The sequence below is a fragment of the Adelges cooleyi genome, unplaced genomic scaffold (assembly GCF_023614345.1).
Source record: "Adelges cooleyi isolate 19-005CV unplaced genomic scaffold, UGA_ACOO_1.1 ACOO_flye_CR_arks_rails_tigmint_CR_PRNA_376, whole genome shotgun sequence".
In the NCBI taxonomy this organism is placed as follows: Eukaryota; Metazoa; Arthropoda; class Insecta; order Hemiptera; family Adelgidae; genus Adelges; species Adelges cooleyi.
Window position 1 is genome coordinate 6,014,238 of NW_026096053.1, and position 23,527 is coordinate 6,037,764.

At 30.9% G+C, this 23,527-nt stretch overlaps 4 protein-coding genes across 4 annotated transcripts; 2 read left to right on the plus strand and 2 right to left on the minus strand.

Annotated features, from left to right (window-relative positions):
- Nucleotides 1-68: 68 nt before the first annotated feature.
- LOC126840701 (transcriptional repressor scratch 2-like) lies at nt 69-5,822 on the minus strand. The gene is made up of 5 exons (XM_050576609.1): nt 5,510-5,822; nt 1,014-1,168; nt 775-939; nt 559-685; nt 69-453 (listed from the first exon to the last, which is right to left on the minus strand). The coding sequence occupies exons 1-5, from the start codon at nt 5,541-5,543 to the stop codon at nt 257-259; spliced, it is 678 nt and encodes a 225-aa protein (XP_050432566.1). The 5' UTR covers nt 5,544-5,822; the 3' UTR covers nt 69-256.
- A 4,482-nt stretch (nt 5,823-10,304) lies between these two features.
- On the plus strand, nt 10,305-12,549 carry LOC126840689 (ATP-dependent RNA helicase DDX24). Its single transcript, XM_050576591.1, has 2 exons — nt 10,305-10,471; nt 10,549-12,549. Exon 2 carries the CDS (start codon nt 10,554-10,556, stop codon nt 12,186-12,188), a length of 1,635 nt encoding a protein of 544 aa, XP_050432548.1. The 5' UTR covers nt 10,305-10,471; nt 10,549-10,553; the 3' UTR covers nt 12,189-12,549.
- An 868-nt stretch (nt 12,550-13,417) lies between these two features.
- LOC126840702 (BAG family molecular chaperone regulator 2-like) lies at nt 13,418-15,787 on the plus strand. Its single transcript, XM_050576610.1, has 3 exons — nt 13,418-13,665; nt 14,328-14,540; nt 14,636-15,787. Exons 2-3 carry the CDS (start codon nt 14,333-14,335, stop codon nt 14,992-14,994), a joined length of 567 nt encoding a protein of 188 aa, XP_050432567.1. The 5' UTR covers nt 13,418-13,665; nt 14,328-14,332; the 3' UTR covers nt 14,995-15,787.
- Nucleotides 15,143-22,969, minus strand: LOC126840700 (ras-related protein Rab-23). Its single transcript, XM_050576608.1, has 7 exons — nt 22,656-22,969; nt 18,189-18,255; nt 17,980-18,101; nt 17,208-17,370; nt 16,037-16,116; nt 15,777-15,955; nt 15,143-15,370 (listed from the first exon to the last, which is right to left on the minus strand). Exons 2-7 carry the CDS (start codon nt 18,219-18,221, stop codon nt 15,252-15,254), a joined length of 696 nt encoding a protein of 231 aa, XP_050432565.1. The 5' UTR covers nt 18,222-18,255; nt 22,656-22,969; the 3' UTR covers nt 15,143-15,251.
- Between the last annotated feature and the right edge of the window lie 558 nt (nt 22,970-23,527).

Consider the following 23,527-nt stretch of genomic DNA (forward strand, 5'->3'; position numbering starts at 1 on the left):
AATAGAAAAAAAAAAGTATATAATTTTTATTACTATATATATTATACATATATATTATATTTATACAATACTTTTTTTTCCATTGTTCTTAAAATATACTTGAAATTTTTGCTCGAACATTGTATTTTCATCCCAAATACTGCATTTAAATATTAACAAATAAATTTGTATTCAAGTACTTTCAGCTAAATGTCTAAATTAAACTACATTTTCAGTGTACAAGAAAAAAAAGTAGGTTATGTACAAAAATGTTGTTTCAATCGTTATTGTTTGACGTCATTTTTCCGCAAGCCGACTCTTCATGCTTGTACAAATACGATTTGAGGGCAAACGCTTTGCTGCATTTCTGACAAATGTGCGGCTTCTCCGAAGAATGTGTTTGCAAATGCGCCCGCAAGTTGGACTTGTCAGCGAATGCTTTACAACACTTTTCACATTCATAAGGTTTTTCGCCTAAAATATTTGATTCGTTTTTAATCTTAACTACTGTTGTTATCATTAAAAAAATTATTGTTTAAAGTGTACGTTAAATAAAATCTTTATTGTATCATTTTATACCAGTGTGTGTCCTAATGTGTCCTTGTAGAAGCCACGGTCTTGAGAAACATTTACCGCAGAAAGGGCACTTGCAAGATTGACTGTGCGTTCTCATGTGCATGGAGAACGCCGGTATCGACACGTACACCTAAAAAAAATAAAATCCAATTATTATCAATAATATAAATACGCGTTTAATTTAAATTTGTTAACTCGATAATAACTAACAGTATTTACCTTGTTGCAATGTGGACAGTGTCTGGCTTTGGTGTCGGCAAGCGACCGATGCGTCTGACGGTGTCTGGCCAAGTTACTGGTCGTGCTGTAACACTTGCCGCAGTCTGGACACTGTCGTTCTTTACAAGATGCCGGTTTTTTCGTTTGTGTGTTTTCGACGTTTCTCTAGATCAAAATAATTGTTAATTATTGTCAATGGACGTTGATCATTAACGACCGTTGGCCGAGTGACCGATTACTTTTTCAAATGTTTCCGTTTTTTCGGAACTGGCGTGATTTTTAAAATAAACGATGCTGACTTCAGCCAATTGGGTTAGATTATAAAGTTCATCGCCCACCGACTGTTGTACATCTATAAGTTCGTTCGAGTGTGGCATTTCTGTACAACAAACAACTACAATATTATTTATACGTTTCCATATTATAAAAGGTAAATTTTGAATTTAAGCGGGAAAATGGAAATGTGGAGAAGGAATAGCAACGAGAATTGTAAATATAATTTTTTTTCTACTTATTGTTTTGGATCAGCTAAAAATATCAGGTCGGGGAAATCAAAAGTCTTTCGGAATTATTAAAACTGAATATTTTAAGATTATCGCTTTAAAAATATGAAAAAAAAACAGTGGTGGAAACAATTGGAAAGTATATTTATATGTGTACAAATCTAAAATCATTGTACATATCATTATGTTTGTTAATCACTCTTAAACAAAACAAAATTGTGATTATAGATTTTTTTGATTACATTTTGTTTCTAAGTGCACATACTAGATCTACTATTGGTCTAACTAACTTTCAGACCCCAAGTCCAAAAAGTCTATCCTTTTCGCAGAATGGTAGATAATACATTTTTATCAGTATCGGTATCTGTGGTTGTATATTTAGAACTATTTTAAATATTTTTCAATACGTTTTTGAGGAACATTTTTTAAAATCCCAAAAATATATCATTTTAGTGTTTTTTTTCGATTTTGAGAGGAAAGGCCGAAGTTTTTTGATTTTCAGCCTATCTATGTACTTTCCTTGCGTGTACTATTTCTTATCTACTTTCTATCAATATTCTATACCTACGTAAAGAAATCCGTCTATTAATAAAGTTATCGTGAGACGGCCAGCCAAATTATCTCACTTCACAAATCTCTGTCCATCGCCATTGATCCATTCAATCCACAGATACACCTCTATGCCGTTCATTTCGCCAATTGGCGCACTTCAAGTATGAGCTAAATGTATTCATACCCCTAAAACTTTAAGTTAGAACCGCTTAAAAAGTTTAAATTTTAAGATTTAAAGCTTTCGCCTCCCTTGCCCAACCACTCACACTTCCATACCTCATCTGGCTTCGCTACCGATTTATACAATTTTCCATACAGTATAAATATTACACCTATCCCATCATTCCTGTTGTCTCTATTCACCTCGTCCGACCGCGTCTTCTTCAATTCCACAATTCAAATGCGTAACGGCTGGTCCCAATAATATACTTGTCCATTTACCATTTCCTCTCCAAGCAGTTTTCGAACTCTTTCTAAAATATTTTTTTATTACTAAACTCTAAATATATTATTTTGTCTCGGACTTGAATTGATCCGATTGCTCCAATTGCATAGATGCCATAACCTTTATTATAGAAAATAACCTTCAAAAAGTGTATTTATCCGTAAAAGTCATTATCTATGTTACTATTTTTGACATTAAAAATGATCACAATATATTTATGGAGGAGGGGCTACGAAAATATTTGTAATAAAAGTCCGCCCTCCATAATAGACTTTAATTTTGCGCATTCGAATTTAGGCCTACAAAGGAATCTATCTGTATAGATTTAGGATTATATTATATTTATGTATACAAACAATTGTCAATGATTTTGTTCAGCGCACGTATACGGAGTGTCGAGTGACTTGTGTAGTAAAGTGTAATGGTGTCTTATTTGATTTATTTAGACTTGTACATGTGCCTGCAACGGTATAACGGGACGGCGGCAGGTGACATTTTCCTCCCTCCTTTCGTTTTATATTCACTCTAAATTTATCCGTGATTTATTTTCGTAACAATCGTAGCAGCTAAGCTAAGGGGATTTGTTTTTGTCATCAGCAACTGGAAACATTTAAAAAAAAACTAAACGACTATCGCGAGAAAGGCAAACGACCGCGAATAGGAAGAAGACCAGTCGTCAACGTTTTTTTAATCATTATTTTTTTCTATTCGATACCTACACGGTTGAATGTTTATAACAATTTATTTTTAGTCTTAAACAAAATTGTTTATAGAAAATGAGGTATGACTGATGAGAAATTTTTGTTTTTCAAAGATGTTCAGATATATAAACGGATAAAAACATAATAATTGTATTTTTATAGTATTTATTACAATAACTACAAAGATAATTGTTTAAATGCCTAAGCTTGTGGTGTTTTATAAATAAATACTATTTTAAAGGTCATTTAGTACTTTAACATGCAAAAGCTAAACATTTTTGTTTCTTATTGACTACTGTCATTCATATAACATAATATTATTATGTCCTAATATTTATATTATGACGTTTTATACCTGTATATAATAATTATTACCGAATCTTGCGTCCTGTTGTGGCACTTATAACCGTTTAAATGTACCTTTCAACAAACGGTATGAATTTATTGTCACAATAATTAATAATAGTTCGAGGTAAAATATAAGTATTGATTACATACTGGGAAAATATAATACATCAACTGAATTCCATTTGATCTCGTCTCTACGATCGGTTAACGACAAATAACAAAATATAAAAGTAGTTCATAATATGACTATTGTAAAAATAACCACCGAAAATTAAAAATAACAATATTATGAGAATAATAATATGTTTCTTGGAATTACGTTATCTTGTGGCTTAAACGGTTTGCAAAATATACCAACAAACAAGGACAAGGAAATTATTTATATAATAATATTATGTCGGCACGTTTCATGAACAAAATCGAATAATCATAGACCTATTAAGTATTAACTAATAGGTCTATGAAAAAATATTCCAAAATTCCTGAAGCGTTTTCTACAGAATAATATTATCACAATATTTGTTTTGCGGAGACAAAAAGAGCGATAAACTATAATTACTGTTTTTGGCCAACCACGTATAACATGATTCATTAACTTTTAACCTTACTTACTTACCAATGGCTATCTTCCAGATAAAAAGCTAAAATGCGAATTTTGTTTTTACACGTTTAACCATTAATAACCGTCATAGCTAAATGCCGATAAAAATTTCAAAAGTATTAACAAATAAAAACACCTAACTCAAAGATATTAAAGTCTATTCCACCCCAACTAAGGGTCAAAATCACAATTTATTATTTAAATCACCATTCACTCGATATAAAAATTGAACATTTTCGTATAAAGAATTTATTATTGCCGCGTTTCTATAGTAACAATCAGTTTATTCATTAAATTAAATATTTGTTTCATTAAATTATTTCAAATATTTTTTTACTTGAAATATAAAAATAAATGTTTTGATGCAAAACTGCCAATGTTAAAAACTACTCAGTATGTATAATTGTATATACAATATAGCCAGTACAATGAGGTTGGGAAAGGTAGCAGGTTTGTAAGAATTATTATAACTAAAATTGATTAAATCACTTTCAATTAAACGCTTTGATACGCAGATGGTGGAAGTACAAAAATAGATAAAAACATTATAAAAGCTATAATGTGCTTAAAATTATATTTTAAGTTTAGGGTTGCTTAAAAGGTAATGTACGGTGTACCTCTTTTTTTTTGTTTTTCGATAATTAAAAAGCTTGACTACAAACTTTTAAGAAAATCTTATATGTTATTATGATGCCCCGATCTAAATCAACCTTCAGACATTAAGTGCCAAAACTTAAGCTCAAAAAAGAGAAACAAAAAAAGTTTCTACCCCTTCTAGAGGAAAAGCTTTATGATATAATATGGTTTTCCACGTACACATTTATCGACAGTACTTTATCTTAAGAATATTACATTGGAACTAATTCGACTATTTTTTAAAAAATTATAGAGCACAGTAATTTTAAGTAGAAAAATATGTATTTTGTTCTAGTGTTTTTCTCGATTTTGAAGGGGATGGGTACTGATAACTTATTAAATGTTTGATCAAATGAAGTACTTCCTATCAAGTAGGATTTCTGATAGATAGATTTGCTACATAAAGAAATCGGTTCAGCAGTTAAGAAAAGATACTTGGTTTAGACACACAAACAAAAACATCATCGTGAAAACAATTCCTACTCAGTTAATCTATTTTTTTTTATTATCCTAATTTATAAAACTGTTCCTTAACATAACTCTAGAAATCGACCAACTTTCCACCTCTATACGTATGACTCTCGATAGTTATTTCCCCCCTTAAACAAGGCATTAGCCTCATGTAATAGTATCAATAATAATAGCCATAGCCTTCTAGCGTTCTTTTTTTAATATTTCACAAAAATAAAAATATATATTGTGGTTGTTATTTTTAAATAAAAGAATGTGAAGTGAAGTGAGGTCCTTTTAATTTGGGGGCCGTAGGCGCGTGCCTATCTTGCCTAATAATAAATATGATCCCGCCACTTCCCCAGAAAAAAATTTAAATGTTTAGTCATAGTTCCACTTCCCTACTACACGTCATGTATGTCAGTAAAACTACAGTAAAATCTAACGAGTAGTGCTTATTATAAAATATACAATATTAATACTGGCGAAAGGCTCTTACCGTGTTTTGCAGTTGTTGTACTCGGGTCGGTCATAAAACGTTAAGGCTCGTTGTGCTGTTAACCCGCTCATCGGTGGTTGATCCCTCGGAGGCGAAGGCGCTCATTGCGTTCGCCATAATTTCAGTACCGGAGACAGTGTTGCCGGGGGCATTTTTGTAAGCAAAACCTGACGTTTACGCTTTGTCGTCGAAAACGTTGCGGTGAAACGACGTCCCAAGTTCAGTAGCGAATCCTTTCTAGTTCTATTGTACCGACGACTACGAGGCAGATCTGCTGCGGGCACAGTGCAGGATACTGGAGTGGCGACACCGAGCGTACACCTCAGGGTATATATATATATATATATAATATATACACATTCGTGTGCATACGCGCACGCCGCCGGCAGGCCGGTCAGCGGGTTAAAAATAAAACCCGACGACTTGTGGACTACAAACACCGACGCGTGCCAGCGGTGGCGTCAAAACACGTGCGCCTCCGTTATTAGTACAATATTATATTTATCGCGTCCGACTCCCAGCAAGTGGTCGACGATCCCCCCCGGCCAGCGCACTCGATCATAACGTGTTACTATATCAAGACGCACGCAGCCACTACGTTGAAATAATAATAACGTCAGTAATCTGGTGGCACGACGGCTCATTTGCAACCCCCCAAAACGAGCAGCTCAAAACGTACACGTGCAACGCACATCGAGATCCAGTAAATTATATACATGAGTACATATACATGCCCAACGGTGTAGTGGATCAGCCACTAACTTTTCCACCCCTCCACTCCCCACGAGAAAAATATATGTCTAAATTCGTCTCTATACTGTACTATTATCACTTGATGAACTAAAAATGTTTATTTCATCACCGTAACAGCCAACTTTTTAGATAATAGGTACCTACGTAATGTATGAAATAACATTAATCTGAAATATTTACATGGTTTTCAGTTACATCTATATTTGCATATTAGCTTTGCCAATGTTTCATCTTCTATCTTCAGGGTTGTATTGCGTGCTGGTCACGATATTGTCCGTTCCGGTGCTGCTTGTGGCTACTTATTTGCGTATTATCGTTTGTACATAGTATGTATATATATTATAGAGACGAATACGCAAGAGGTAGCATAATTGTGCCTTCAATAGTGTCCAAAATGTGGGAGAATAGGCTGATATGGTTTGGCATGTTATGGGAAGAGAAGAATTGGAAGTAGTAAGAATGGAAATGAAGATAAACATGGGAGGCAAGAGGTAGACCGAAAAACGATGGTTAGATGCGATTGAGAATGATATAAACACTGCTGGTGTATGAGAGAATGATATGGGACATCGTGTCGAGAGAGGATTACCGATTAGTCATAAGGTTCGGGAGTTCATCAGAAAGTTCAGAAGTTTAAAATAAGCATGATTTACTACTTGAGTCACCGGTATTGTCCGGTTACTTAGAGACCTGAACAAGGGCACCCATTGGGAGAGGCAGGGAGGGACAACTAGCTTCGTTGCAAGTTAAAAAAATGTATATCCAATATTCCAAATTTGTAAAATCGATTATAAAATCATAGGCGGTTCTCCCCCTGAATTTCCACCTGCGGGCGCCTTGGGCCTGAATTTTTAAGCAGGGTTAAAAAACATAATGCACTATCTAGATGTCAATCAGTATATTATAATATTCAATAGGCAAAGAATTTGACAGTGGCACGTGAAAATATAGTTAAGAGAATTTTAATGAATAATTCGAGCGTCTCAATTATGAAAGAATCTAGATGCACCTCTTTCAAGAATTTTACGCAGGGTGGGGACTTTGTTAGATCCGTTTGCACGCCGGAAGTCGGCTACTCATTTTGTTTATAAGGATTTTATTATAAAGGGGTTCCCTAAGTATATTATTGTTATAAGTGATATAAATGTACACGAACATTATTTTATCGATATAATATAAAATATTAAAGATTATATTATATAACATTATTATACTATATTGACTAATTACTGATTTACTATGTGCTTGATTTATACTGTGCTGTTTTTTTTATTATCAAATTTCAATTGTACCTAATAGGCATGGAAACGAAACTGATATGTCCCTACTTTTTTTTATGGGTGTCGAATTTATGTAAAACAAATTTAGGTATTGTAACGGGATTAGGATACAGCTTCTCTACTTGCTACTACTAAATTATAATTCCACTTTCTATATATCTATGTACTCGATGTGGTTTCCTCGGAAACAAAACTAACGTTATTGCACTGTCAAGTAATAATAATATTGTTGTATATAATAATCACGGGAAATCGGATATATTTGGTTAGTTATTTTTATTAATCGAAACTACTTATATTATGGATAGCCTGAACACATTTTTCGATTTGGACCAAAACGAAACAATGTGTGGTACATTATCGTCAGATGATATCAGGTCCCAAACCGAGTTTATCACTCCAACGACATTGGACGATTGTTATTTAATAGATGAATTACTAGCTGTTTTAGAAAACGACCACCACAGCAGTATGTTATCTAATGAGCTTCCGCCAAAAGTCGAACAACTAAATGTACCAAGAAATGAAATTACTGATGTAATTAAAGTTCCTCTGACCTCTGCGATAGATGACAGTTCTGAATCATGTCGACAGTGCCTTAAAACATCTGCAAGTACAGTTGCTTCGGGTGAACAAAAAAACGGATTTCAAATATTTTTCGACGAATTTGTCCATGAGTTGCAAAGTGAAGGCCTCGTCGATCAAGAGAACGAAACATTTAATTTTCAAGAACCAAGTTATGAAACAGTATCGATGACTGAAGCTGATGGGTATTTTTGTATTAAAAATGCCGAAAAAACATCTGCAAGTACAGTTGCTTCGGGTGAACAAAAAAACGGATTTCAAATATTTTTCGACGAATTTGTCCATGAGTTGCAAAGTGAAGGCCTCATCGATCAAGAGAACGAAATATTTAATTTTCAAGAACCCAGTTATGAAACAGTATCGATGACTGAAGCTGATGGGTATTTTTGTTTTAAAAATGCCGGAAAAAAAAACACGTCCACAGAAACAGTGAAAATAAAAATTTAGACTTATGGTCCATCAAATGTACAGGAGTTTTAGGTATACATAAAAGTTATGATGTTAATTATATATTGACTATATTGTTCTATATATGCAATAATACAATTTCAATACCCAGCAGTTAAATTATTTATTTGACTATTTCTATTATCATAAATAGGAAAGTCCATTCATCAAGGTCTGATTAATTAATTAATATTATTAATGGAGGCCAAGAGCACGTTCCAATTTGGGGCCCTAGTCCATATTCTTTTTATCTACCCTACCTACATAATTTGATATTACTCTTTAAAGAACTTCTCTTTCCTCTTTTCAAATAATCTTCAACGGGGTCTATTGAATAGCATCAATATGCCCTAATTATTAAGTTTTTATGTTTTACAAAATTATTTGCTCTGTTACTTACTTTTTACATAATATCTGTTTAATGTTTATAAACAAAATAAACAGAAGTAGGTAAACATCACGTCAACATTATTTCAACTTGCATCCCTTATTATTATCAAATAATAATACATACAAACAAAATTTTTGTCGTACAGTTGTATAGTTTTAAAAAAATCGATTGATTTTGCTGCATTGTGAGGTTGGTTTCCTAGTGTTTTTTGTAGGATAATCAGCATTTCCAGTTCCATGTAGTACTTTTAAAAATGAAACAATAACAAATAATTATATTATAAATATAAAAACTTAATATAACTTTTTCTTTTTACTAGATTAGACTATAATATGCATCAATAAAAAATAATATACACAAATATCATACATAAGTTTATGATAATTTCTTTCTAGCTTTTTGGGGACTATATATGTAACAACTATGAATAAGTGTTTAAGTCGATTTCAGTGATTTTACAGAGGAGCGATTTTAAACTTTAACCAGCTGCCATAAATCCCAACTTAGCAAATAAGTCACATCTCTCTCAAGGTTTTCTTGTTGGTCCTACGAGTTAGATATTTATTCAAGGCGTGCTAGATGCCTCGGACTGTAGTCCGATAGTACTGTAGGATGTATCCTAGCGTACTTGGTCAATTTTGACAAAAATTTGACTTACGCACTTATTCACAGTTGTTACAGATATAATACTGAATATATTTATATAAACTGAATAAAACAAATTGAGGACATGTAGAATAACTCCTTTGGTCTTGAGTACTATGGAGCCCCTACGTTTTGGAGACCAAGTGCACATTCACGGCCTGCACTTGCGTTAATCTGGGCCTGCCAATATTTATTAAAATAATATTTTGAGACACATATTTATTAATTGTCAGTTGATTAGATGATCTGTACACATTATGTATTCTTACGCTCGTTAGACGACTTAGACCTAAAAAGTAAATTGTTTTCTATTCCAATTTTATTTTAATTCAAAATTGTTTTATATAACCTCTTTTCGAATTTCAAATTTGAGGTTTTCAGTAAATACAATTTTATCGGTTATCATAAATTGCTAGTTTTAGGTTTATGTTATTTTAATAATACATTTATATCATATTTTAATAATATAAAATTTATAGATTATTTTTAAATTTTAGATTATTTGATTCATGATTTTTTTCATATAAATTATTGCGCGTTTAAAAAATATAAAACCACATACCAAATTTGAATTTTTATAACCGTTCGAACAGTGAACACTGTTGTGATTTGTGGCACAAATGACGTTATTGTATAACAGTCTATAACCTTGATTTTACCCACGTGTTGTTTAAGTCTGATACTGTTATCATTATTTTCTTAAAATTTTATTCAAAAATCATAATTATTAGTGTAAACTATAAACTGTAAAGTGTACCATACAAATTAGAAATAGAATTTGAATTCGTGAAGTAATAAGTATTATATATCGATTGTCACTTAATTTATAAACTGCGTTTTGTATAGCTTATAGGTATTCATGTAAGTCATACATTTTGAACTCAAAACATACTCGGTAGTCTTATGGAAAAATAATTAATATTTTGCATCATGTATAGTTACAATGGAATCTTGGAAAGCGCTGAATATTCGAACAGAAATCTTGAATGCCATCAAGTTAAAACATTTTACTAAACCTACAAAAATTCAATTGGAATCAATTCCTCCAGCAATTAATGACCAAAGGGATATTCTTGGGGCCGCTGAAACTGGTAGCGGTAAAACATTGGCTTTTGCTATACCTATTTTAAATGGTATTTTGAATGCTAGATTGTCAAATAAAGGATCTGAACCTGATTCAGAATCAGAATCAGACTTGGATGACTCGGATTCTGAAGCAAATTCTCTTAGTGGTGTCGAAGATGTACCTGAAATGATGGAACTTGATGAAAATGGATTAGGCTGTGTTTCAGTTATAAACTTACCATCAAATAATAAACATAATAGTAATAAAAAGCTTTGGGCTATTATACTTGTCCCCACTCGTGAGTTAGCCATGCAAGTTCAAAAGCACATAGAAGATATAGCAAAATTAAGCAAAATTAGTGTAGCAGCTATTGTAGGGGGTCTATCAACTGAAAAACAGGAACGATTATTAAAAAGAGGTCCAGAAATTGTTGTTGCAACTCCGGGTCGTCTTTGGGAATTAATACAAAGAAATGAGCCACATTTAAGTCAAATTAATAAGGTTAAGTATTTTGTAATTGATGAAGCTGACCGTATGGTTGAAACAGCACATTTTCCAGAACTCCATCTCATGCTTGAAAAAATAAATTTAAAAAGAAATTCTAAACGTCAAAACTTTGTGTTTTCAGCAACATTGGCTATGGTCCATAAAGCTCCTTATAGAATGAATATTAAAAATAAAAAAAAGAAGAAAAACCTTACACCTGAAGATAAACTTAAAAGTTTAATAGAATTGATCGGAATGAAAAATCCTCATGTAATAAATCTAACGGAAAATAATTGTGGTATTACTAGTACTGTAAATGAAATGCAAGTATTATGTTCAGTTAATGAAAAAGATTGTTATTTGTATTACTTTTTGAAACAGAACCCGGGAAGAAGTTTAGTATTTTGTAATAGCATAAGTTGTGTCAAACGATTAGCCAGTGTATTTAGTACTCTTAAACTAAATCCATTACCTATTCATTCTAATATGATACAGAAACAAAGGCTTAAAAATTTAGACAAGTTCCGTGCTAATGACCGTGGATTGTTGTTAGCTACTGATGTTGCTTCTCGAGGTTTGGATATTATCGGTGTCAACAGTGTTATACATTATGATGTTCCTAGAACAGCAGAAATTTATGTTCATCGCAGTGGTCGTACAGCGAGGGCTTCAAACACTGGTTTGTCGTTACTCATTTGCACTCCAGAAAAAAAAAATATTTATCTTAATGTATTAAGAACAATGAAAAGGGACAAAGAACTACCTAGGTTACAGGTTGAGCAACGTATTCTTCGAAATTATTTTACTTGTGTTAAACAGGCCCAAGAAATTAGTATGTTAGAAGAAAAAGCAAAGAAAGATACAACTTCAACAAATTGGTTCAGTAAAGCCGCTGAAGAAATGGAAATTTTATTGGATGAAGATGAGCTGCCAAGGAGTATGAGTAAAACTGAACTTGATCAGCATAAAAAAATTCTAAATTCTAAACGTAAGCATTTAGATAAGATTTTGTCAACAATCAAGTAATTCTTTTGTTATTCAGTTATCCATAATAAATGGTTTTTTTTTTTTTAAATATAGTTTAAATTATTAAAGTTCTTTTTAAGTTAAATATATAGGTATAATTATATTAACTATCAAATTAGTATAAGTACACTTTAATGTTCTTATTTTAATATAATCATTTCTTTTTTAAAAATTTGATTTTGAATTACATTGCTAAATTTAATTTATAATAACTATTTAGTAATTCAAAAAGGCTCAAACAACTCAATGATTTACTTTGAAAAGTAGTGCAATATGTGTTTATAATTATCTATAATATGTATGGTAATAATTACTCCGAAAAACTCACAAGGAATAACTAGTTTAAAGTTTTATCTAACCCCCGTAAAAATTGTAATTAAAACATTTTAAAAGTTACTTCTCTCTTAATGATTTTTTTAAAAGTAATTTTTGTGAATGTTATTTTTAATTTAACTACATTTAAACTAGTTTTATAGCTATGTATATATATATATAGCTAGAAAAAAATCGAAAAAAGAGTCATAATTTATTCAACTTCAATCTTAGTCCTTTATTCTAATTTTCTATTGAAGATATTTTAGACAGTACTAAATTTAGGATTAAGCTGCACTTTAATAGATCAAACAATAAACCTTTACTTTGAATGTTGGCATATTTCTTACTGCAAGTAAAAATATATTGACTAATCAAAGATTTATCTTTTTTGATTCACGGCTTGCCAATACCCTTCGTGAGCCCTAGCTGCTACAAAAACTCAAGTATTGAATCCATGTTCTCTCTCTCTTTATAACTTCATCGTTTTACCACTCAGTCTTTTATATTACACACCAATTACCATACTATTTTACTTATAAAATTATTCTTACTTCATTGCTATCATGATTCATGACATTATTATACCTCATTTTCGATTGGTCAACTATAAAGTTACTAAATAATTAAATTCTTAAAGTTGTTAAGATAACAAATTAAAATATTTTATTTGATTAATTAGGCACGGTCGCCTCTATTAAGATGTAGTTATTGTTGGATTTTATTATGAATCTCGTCAGACCAGAGGGCATTGTAAATGAATTAAAATCGTTCAAAGATTGTGCTGGCCGCTGTGAGCTAGTTAAAGTTACGAATACGGATTAGGTATCGAGAAAATTCTAGAATGTTCTCGGTTCTGCACACAACAACCTAGAATATTCTTTACCTATCCAATATCCATAAATATTTGTCAAGACGTCGTAGGACACTGTATCAGCTGTATCAGTAACCAGAAAGTAATGACTGCTATTGTCGTTTGCGTTTAGTGATAAACTGCGAACCTCGACCTTATCATTTTACCGTCAACTTTTTTTGTTTATTTTAATATTTTGTGTAATGTGTATTCGATTTGCTGTTTTCAATGAACTTGTGATTTTATTTTTCTAAGTTTATAAGTGAGCATATTCGAATACAGTTATTTGAAATTCGGATTTTTCAATCATCAGTAAGTATAATTATATTATTGTAATAAGCAGTAACCAAAACAGTCGTGAGTCATGCCATCAAAATTGTTTGAATCAGTTTCTTCATTTGGTATAATATTATATATTAAGTTATGTCAACGCTCGTTTGCACAATTTCACCTTAAATTTCGGGTGTGTTTAAGCACTCGTTTAACTGCATGCATCAACAGACTTTTCTTTATGGCTACAATGGTATTTGTAGATAAATAATATGAACAAACCTTGGGCGCTAAGCACCCTTAGTACCCATGAAATTTGTGTCTATGTAGATACGTCCGTGACAATAATTATTTTCAATGCTACTGGAAATGTATACTTCTAGTCAAATCATTTTTTTTATCTCGTAAGAACTTTGTATAATACTAATTAGTTAGGTACTCACTGACGCTGGTTAGTCACTCAGTCATAGGTGCTCCGTTTGCCGGTGAAAAGAAGCCACTATTCCCCTACCACCGGCGACCCGTCTTGGCTAGCGAATCCATCAGGAAACCTTTTCCGTAGAAGGGGTAGGCAATAGTTCTACATGGGTTACTTATGCTATATTCAATAGCAAACTATTGGATTAGAATTATCTTCTTAGTTATAAGCTCTTTCACTGCTTTGTTAAACTAAAATGTTGTTAATAATGTTTATTTATATGTAGTCATTATGGAAAACGCGGGAGAAGTCATAATGTCTAATGATGATTTTGAGCCTACTTCTTCCAAACAGCACTTAATTAAAATGTTGGACCGTGTAGAATTGCTTGTTGAAAGTATTAGACGAGAAGCTCTACAAATGGAAGAAGATATCGACAATATGTACACAACTATAGACGCTATAAAAACATCAGACTCTTTAAGCTATCTTAACTCTGGTAAGTCTCTCAGTAAAATAATAATAAAACTCACATTTCTTCAGAATATCTGTTTTTATTTGTTTATAATGATTGCTAAATTTGATTATTTGCAGTTGATAAAGATGATATTTATCAGGCTGCTGAACGTATTGTGAACCGTTGCAACACTATTAAGATTACAGTGCATACTACAAGGAGCGAAAGTCAACAAAATTGTTTGGAAGAGGTGAATAATTTAATTGACAATATGGTCAACACATTGAAAGTGGATGCTGATACTGCCAAATCTTACTGTCAGTCTTACTTGGCTTCTTGTAGTTCATCTGAACATGAAGTCGGTAACAAAGTATTTGAGACAGCTATTTTAGGTTGTACACTTGATGATCAAAAACGTATTCATAAACGACTACAAGGACTATTGGATTATATTATTCATAGCACCTGTGTAACTGAGGCTTGTGAAGATCAGTAAAATATAGTGCAATATATACTAGCGTTAAAAAATTGCACTGCTTGATGTTTATAAGACATACATTCCATATTAATTATAACTATAAACATGTATTCCTATTTTATTAAGATTTTGATCATAAATCAAATATCATGTTAATCACATAAAATTAAGTGTTATGTAACTATGTTGTTTATTTTCCTAATATATGATATTACATTATCAAAAATATGTATATTTTGTGTTGATGTAAGCACTGAAATTCAAACATCTAATGCTTATGGTATGACACAAGAGTTTTTAAAGACATTCTTCTTTTTTTGTCTTATTTTTCCAGGTCTCAGTTTTATAGTTGCTGATGCATTTTTATTCCTGTAGGGCACAGCACCAAATGAACCTACAACATTAATAAACAAATATTTGTATTAAAATTTGTACATAAAAATTAATATTTTAAATAGAATAAGTGTAATCAAACTATAATAACAATATTTGATTAAAATCAATTAAGTAGAGCAATATTTTTTATCATTTAAGGCACACCAGCAAACTGTTATGAATAACATGTGTCGTTTGTGCAACATTTTGATAATTGATATAGCTGTTGCAACACGTTTGGAGTTTAGTACCTTACTGTGGATGAGATGAATTAAATGTAGAACTGGGATTCGTAAATATAGTTATTTATGGTTGACATTTTATTTTATATTTTATTTCAGCAATAAACTTTTTTATTACTGAAAATGTTGTTTTAAATTTATGTAGGTTACAATATTTATGTAATATAAATTAAATGTACGTACTTATAGTGTAAGTTTGGTGTAGTCCATTTCCAGACATGTAATCTTGTTCTTCCTTTTGTATTTCAACTAAACATCTTGAAGTCAAGTATCTGAATACATTGTTGACATTTACATCATCTTTGACTGATGTGCGAATTAATTTACATCCTAAGGATCGTGCAAGAATTTCAACTTCTTGTCTGTTAACAGAGATGTCATACAATTTTATTTCAACAATTCAACTTAAAATAAAAAAGATAGTAGTAAATGTTAATACTAACGGATCGACCGTACTGCGTTCTATTAGGTCAACTTTGTTTTGAACTATTACCGTTGGTATTTTTCCACATTCATCTTCTACCTAAAATTTCCAAACGGAAATGAATTATTACTTATTATAATAATATTTTAACTATCTTAAATGCTTAAATATAAGTAACTTGTACATCAACAATTATACAACAATATAAGGTAATTTTAAACAGCATTGCAATTGTAAAAACTTACATAATAAGTGTATTGTAAGCTGTTCATACACCTTTTATAGAATATAGAGCATATTGGAAGAGAGAATCAAGCGAAAAGTTATGACCATACACCCTTAAAGAATAAATAAAGTACATTATTAGGTAAAAAGCATATGTCTGTTGTTTTCATGCATTATTTGTCTACATATACATGGGGCTACTATGATTGTTAAAGAAATAGTAATTCTATAGTTAAATATTTTTTACTTTATTATTGATTGAAAAAAATGTGGTTTGACTATTAAATAATTTAATCCAGAATGATTTATTACAATGTAAACATAATTTTATAATTTATGTAACAAAATCATACCCAATTTTTTACATAAGTAATCATATTTAAAAAAACTGTTTTTTTTTTATATTAACTAAGGCTTTGGCGCAGTTTAGATCATTAGCCTGTCTATATTATATCATTTATGTTATATAAATAAAAGTACATTTTATAAAAAAACATTCATTTAAATTTGTTGCTTTGATGCGAAAGCTGAAAAGGTGTTGGTTTTAATAAGTGTTTTTTTTTGTGTGGGTCACAATAAGTATTTCAGATATAGATCCGAAATCGCATGCAATTTCTACTTAGATGGGTCAAAAGTAGAAAAATGCAACTCCTTCACAGTTCACCCCAATAAATTATTTATTGAAAAATATTAAAATTTGAAATGATAACTTATTTCTTATAAGATACGATATGGTATATGGTTATACATTGTTGATAGACCAATGAGACTTGGTTATGGTTATTTTCTGTTAGTAGTTTTATGGTTGGGAAGTTAGAAAATACAAAAGTATTTTAGGTAAAATAATTATAGATACATACTACATTTTATTAGTATTAATTTTGTAAGCGTTAAGTTTTTTTCAATAAAATGTCAATGAGTTACTGAATAGAAGCCAAAGCTGGGTAAGCTAACAAAGTAAACACCTTTATTTTCCAAGAATGAATTGCTTCGAATGAATCCCTGTCCGTAGTGGAAAATGCTAATACACACGCTTGGGCGCCTCTATAATATGCTTTTGTAATGGCGTCGAATTCTTCTTGGCCGGCTGTGTCCCACAACATAAGCCTGACGTCTTCTCCATTACATCTAATAAGTATAAATTATAACGTATAATTACAGACATCAAGGTCATAATTTGTACATTGTTCTTCAATAAAACCTTGGGTTAAAATTAAAAAAAAATGCCTATATTTCATAGTGGGTACTACTACTATTAAAAACTTACATTATGTCTGTTGTTTTGATGTATATTTTTAATTTGTAAATATTCAAACAAAACAATATATTATCCACTTTAATTTAAACAGATAGATATGCATTTTATTATACATTTGAACTTGGTACAACATTTAATTTATACTTGTACTCGTAGTTGGCAGGTAAGTACTAAAAAAGATACCTAGAGTATTTGTTCATAGTAGAATTAAAACCCCTGAATTATTAGAGGGTAGCAGGGTTGAATTTGCTAAAATCAGGATTTGAGAAAAAAACACGAGCAACTTGAAGTTATGAAATTTTAAAAAAATTGGCCCAGAATAATATTATACATACATATAGAATAAATATATTTCAAGAAGAGTATAAAATTAATAAATTTTAAACTAAACATTTTTTATAAATTGAATGTGTAAATTTACAATTTATGCTTATTAGCGTTAAGGTATGGACTATTTTTTATTGTAATCGCGAACTCACTCTATTTGCCTTTCCAAAAAATCGACACCAATTGTTTTCTTATAGTCCCGAGTAAATGTTCCTCTGCAATAACGCTGGATCATACTCGATTTTCCAACTGCTCCATTTCCTACTATAACCACCTTAAATAGTTAAATACAAATTAAATAGCGTACATAAATATATTATTTACACTTAACGGTTGGTAAACAAATAAGTATACGAATTACTTTTAACGCTATTTCCAAATCCTCTTCCCTCATTACTCATAATTGTGTTATTCCATTGAGTAATGTCCTATAAATAAAAAATATAAATAAAATTACTTTAAACTTAAATGTGGACTTATGTCTAAAACAACGCATCTCTATTTATACATTTTGTGCTTACACGTGTTACCTACAGCATGTAACTCAAAAAGTTACGCTTATAAGTTGTAATTACGAATTGCCTTGTACACGTCCCTAAGTCTGGTAATCTTTTTTTTTTTGTTTCAGGGTTTTCTATTGGTTTGTGGGTCGGGTTAATTCGGTCACAAACCCTTGTTTTTTTTTTGTAGTAAGAGAAGTTTTCTAAAATATTCAATTGTTGTACCCCCTCCCCCTAAATAATCATCGGACCATCCGACATTTTGAGGTAAGGAAATCAGTTATTCCCCCCCCCCCCCCATTTTGTGAGTTGTGCAACTGCTCATATATTAAGAACCGAGCCTTATAGAAGGTAAGTATTATTTTATTTCTGTAAGTGTAATACTAATAAAACTAATTTGTTTGTGACTTATGAAGAATGCTAGCATAAGAAATAATAACAACAATTATACTTTATTAGCCAATAACTTTCCGAGTTGATCAGTTACATTTATTATTGTAAATAAATTGCAATCATTCCTCACTATTTGTGTTGAGAATTTTCAATCATTCTGCATTGAATAAAAGATAATTTCATAATTAGTAGAAAGTAATACATGTATAAAAACGCATGGTACATTGTTATAAATAGGTAATTTACTGTCTTTCTTCTATGTTTTATTTGCAAAAAGTGATTCCATTTCGTAATATATAGTAAACTTCGATATTATATTTTAAGATTTAAATCCAAATTTAAATATTTCCAATGATGCTACATTGTACACGATTTACAATTGGAAGGTTCAGTTCAAAAGTGAACCAAGTCCATTTTTTCACACTGCGGTTTTTTGCTTAAAATAGGCATAAAGGTTATTACCTATATAATATCTTTCCATATCACGGTAAACCAAGTCTTTAGATCATCTCAATACCGCAAAATGGTAACATGTATACGATGTATCACAAAGTAGATTATGCAAAAAAATTTAGGCGCCAATTATTGAAAATCAGCTGTGATGGACTTGGTTCACCACTTTTTCTCTGAACCCTCCAATTGAAATTTTAATGTGAAATAATGTAAAAACAGTAGGTTAAAAATGTTAGTGAAACACTTTGGCTCTGAAATGTAAAAATTGTTTGGTAATGCAATATCCTTACAATTGAAATAGGTATATGTGCGTCTGACTTGGTTTATAACAGATGTGTTATATATATGATCATTAATCTATGGCATTAGGTATTTCAAGACATATAAATAAATAATATCTATATTTCAGTAAATTTAATCTTACTTTTAAGTCGTATAATGACATAAAAAAATCCAACAACTGGTAACACAGCGCAACTGGTAACACTGTGTAGGTTAACAATACTTAAGTGATATTAACTTATTACGTATAAAGTTAAGTATTGAATCTAATAGCGGCTCTAACACTTTACAAAAACAAAAAATATGTAAGCATCATGTATGAAATAAGGGTAACACTATAAGAACAACAGCACAATTCATGTTTTAAATATTTGACCACATTCACATAGGTAACTTTTATTATTTTATTTGTAGATATAACAAATTGTATAATGGGGGAATGTCAGAATCATCATTAAAACGTTTTTATTAAAAACGAAAGCATAAGAGAGTTTACTTGTGTTGGTCTTTGGTAATAGTTTGGAATTTTAAAACGCGCAGGAATCATAAGTACGTATTCTGATAACTGTGTTAATAGTATTACGAATGGATTCAATTTTCAACAATCTCTGTAATTTGTTAATGCGACATAATTGTTTTGATCTTAGACGGTTAACAAAGATTAAGATGAATGGAACCGGATCGTAAGCCGTGACCGATCGTAAGCGTTTTCAATATAGTGTCAAAAATTACTGTGTACATATTATTTTGAGCGACCGTCTTGTTCGCTTATGTGATTAGCCAGTAACACATGTCTGTAAATTGTGATAATTGTAATTTATCCCGCTTGTTTTCTCATTAGACTTTCTCGGCTCATATATACCTCGAGCCGTGTTCGTGACTATCATTCTTCGATTTCCATGGTAATTATTGTTATACCTACTTTGCGAACAGGTTTACCTTTTTATCATGATCCGATGCGATTTTTAGTTATTGTTGTTTTTCCCTCTTACCGTTCAATTTACCGTTGTAAACATACAGTTTTAGGGGCCAACGGGCACATGGTTTAAAATACACGCATTTGCATATAATACGAGCACGACAGGTAAATCTATGTATTATACATAAACATACATACATAATACCCACGATAACTGACTGAACTATAGTAGCAGTGCACTGTGCACGGGGAAGACGTTAATAATAAAAAAATATAAATCCAAACCGTGTAAATTATGTATAATGAAACCACGCGTCGATATCAAGAGTCTTATTCGACTAGCATTGCCCCTCGTGTTCCTCTTCTCTATGAAGTCGTTGACCTTGGTCATTTTTTCACATGCCATCATTTGGCCAAGAACGTTAAGTAAGTTTTAATAAACTCGTCGCAAGGTACGAGAGTTGAATTTATGAGAAAATGTAATCATGTAATTGTTACCTACTATTATTTTATAGGTAGTAGGTACTCGTTTGTACTTGTTTTAGTGCACAGTGGCTCTGCTGTCGGACATTTACATTTCGTTATGCAGCCCAGAAACGTTATATTTGTGTTAAGTCTACGGTAACCATTGCACCGAACATTTTCTTTGTTCAAACGATAATAATTATATTGACACTAAGTTTACAATTCAGACCGTGAAATTGGTCTGTAAAGATTCCGGGACTTAAAAAATATGTGTTTCAATATACAATCACAAATCTGAAGACACTATTAACTTAGCACAGGCTGCTATTTTCTTTATGCGTGTTATCTGAGTAGAATTAAACAAGATATCAAAAACAAGTCCTTAAAAAAGACAAATTATAACCAGCAATTAAATTTTAGAAAACAAACGTCTACTTTAGAGACTCAATTACCGTTTGTAATGTTTACGATTTAAACATTTTATCGGGAACGTCTTTATAAAACAAAAATCCCAATAGTTATAATACGTTTAGAAAAACAAACATCGATCATAATGTTTTATTGTTATGCTTCAGTAATTTGAAGATATTTTGGCTGTAAACGAGTGTAATTATTGTTAATATTTGTTATTAATGTATTTTAATGAAAACATAGGATTAAAAAAAGGTCTCGCATGTTAAATTTTCTATTAATATTTGTTGTGATTATTATTAATTTGTGGCTAACCGTTTGTTAGATTAGGTTAGATTAGCAGTATCATCCTCAAAATATCTAATCATGTTCTCGATTTGAAAGAATTAGTCCATATTTTATATTAAAATATATATTATGTATTTGGACATGTTTATACAATGGACGTATATTTGGAATGTTTTTAAGGAATTCATTTTTTTTCGACAATACGTTTGTTAACGGTACAATTACAATTTCGCACTTTTTTTTATTCGTTTTACATCAGTGGTATCTTTTTTACTTAATACAAATACAGTCAAATGAGAACACAAGTGTAGGAATCCAGAAATAATACCAAATAAGGAATTGTAGATTTTGTTTATTTTGAGTTTATGCCGTTCTGAAATTAGGCAAATATATGGTCAGGTAATTAAATTAATTTACTACCTCGTTATTAGTATAATAGGTACAAGTTTGTTTCCGTTTATACTTTTTTTTTTTCATTAAAAATATATTTACAATCTGTAATATTAAAAACAATGAGAACATTTGTTGAACATTTTATAGTGGTAGGACGACGTGAAAGAAGGTGTCCAGTGACACTATTTCAACTAGATTCAATTACTGTTTATGTTACCTATTAGTTATTAGGTCGCTCGAGTCGTGACCAATTTCGTTTTAAACGACGATGAGGATTGTTAGGAAGAGTAAGAGAAGACATTTTGGATATCAGTGGATCCGTTTATACTTAACACGGATTCGTCGACTGTATTCGTTTGAACTTGAGTGTAAAAAGATACTTTCTCGACGATTGTGAAACCGTAGGTAGGACTATAATTTGTACACGAATAGAACATGGTTACACATGCTTTGTATGCTTTGAGGCACTTTTTTTTTTTTTACTACTCATAGTTGTAAAAAGTAATAGGTATACATAACATGTATATCCTTAACTGCAATCGTAGGTGGTAGGTGACAAGAACAATATTTAAATGCCAATTAAGTAAAGTTTTTACGATTTCACTTATACAGTGGCTTTTAGCGAATTTTTACTATACCTTACATACTTGAAGCTTATTCTTATTAACACGCACTATCATAGTGTTTACGATTATCCACTAATTATTTATTATTACGTTCTTACCTGATTTACTTTATGGATGTAACGGTTACAAAAAATTATTTTAAAAACGTTCACGAAAACTAAATATTTTGTCCTCGACGGTATGAACAAGATTAAAACTTTAATTGGTGAGTACAAAAATATTGAGACCTTCGAAGACACTATTTTATTTTATTGTTTTAATGAACAACAAACACAAAATTACCACCACCCCTTTTTTTCAGGTGCTTATACTACATGAGGACCGTAGGTAAACAAACGACGGCACAACAGTCAACACTAAGTGAGCAGAGCACACAACGGATGTAGAAGATATCAACGCTGGTGGCGAAGATCCAACCATTTACGGCTACGGCGGAATGTGGACAGGCAAACGCCGACAGGTGCAACATCCACCAGGTATTTTCATGGAAGAAAAAAACGTTGAACGTAAAGAAAATTCTAAAACAAATGTTGGAGCCAAACCATAGAGTAATAGATAATACATTCTTGATGACACATTTTTTTTATTAATATAATAAGTTATAATTTAATGAAATACATAAATCGAAGTACCCAAATTTAGTGTTCTGAAAATTACTTTTCAAAAGTAGGTACTCAAATATAAATATATGTGTATATATATTGTAAAGTGTACAAATAACAAACAATAATAAAATAATTTTTGAGTTAACCGGAATACTTAACGATAAAGCAATTAAAAATTACGTTATTAAATAGTGTAATCGTATGATATAAGAAATAATGTCACTCTTACTAGTTAAATAAAATTGTTTTATTATTATTATTTTATATATTTTTTTTTAAAGTGCAATATCCATTGTAGTTTTTGAAGTAAATATATGTTCTAAAATCTTAATAATGTACCGATCGCTTAAGCGCTAATAAATTTG

What these genes read in the sequence shown, in the direction of transcription:
- LOC126840701 (XM_050576609.1), bottom strand. Translation starts at nt 5,543, where the DNA reads ATGACCGACCCGAGTACAACAACTGCAAAACACG. An exon ending in TACAACAACTGCAAAACACG is followed by an intron (nt 1,169 to 5,509) that starts GTAAGAGCCTTT and finishes ATAATATTGTAG; the next exon opens with TTGTTTGTTGTACAGAAATG. An exon ending in AAACGGAAACATTTGAAAAA is followed by an intron (nt 940 to 1,013) that starts GTAATCGGTCAC and finishes ATTTTGATCTAG; the next exon opens with AGAAACGTCGAAAACACACA.
- LOC126840689 (XM_050576591.1), top strand. Translation starts at nt 10,554, where the DNA reads ATGGAATCTTGGAAAGCGCTGAATATTCGAACAGAAATCTTGAATGCC.
- LOC126840702 (XM_050576610.1), top strand. Translation starts at nt 14,333, where the DNA reads ATGGAAAACGCGGGAGAAGTCATAATGTCTAATGATGATTTTGAGCCT. An exon ending in TTTAAGCTATCTTAACTCTG is followed by an intron (nt 14,541 to 14,635) that starts GTAAGTCTCTCA and finishes GATTATTTGCAG; the next exon opens with TTGATAAAGATGATATTTAT.
- LOC126840700 (XM_050576608.1), bottom strand. Translation starts at nt 18,221, where the DNA reads ATGAGGGAAGAGGATTTGGAAATAGCGTTAAAA. An exon ending in TTCATTCTTGGAAAATAAAG is followed by an intron (nt 16,117 to 17,207) that starts GTGTTTACTTTG and finishes TGGAAATTTTAG; the next exon opens with GTAGAAGATGAATGTGGAAA. An exon ending in ACACCAAACTTACACTATAA is followed by an intron (nt 15,371 to 15,776) that starts GTACGTACATTT and finishes TTAATGTTGTAG; the next exon opens with GTTCATTTGGTGCTGTGCCC.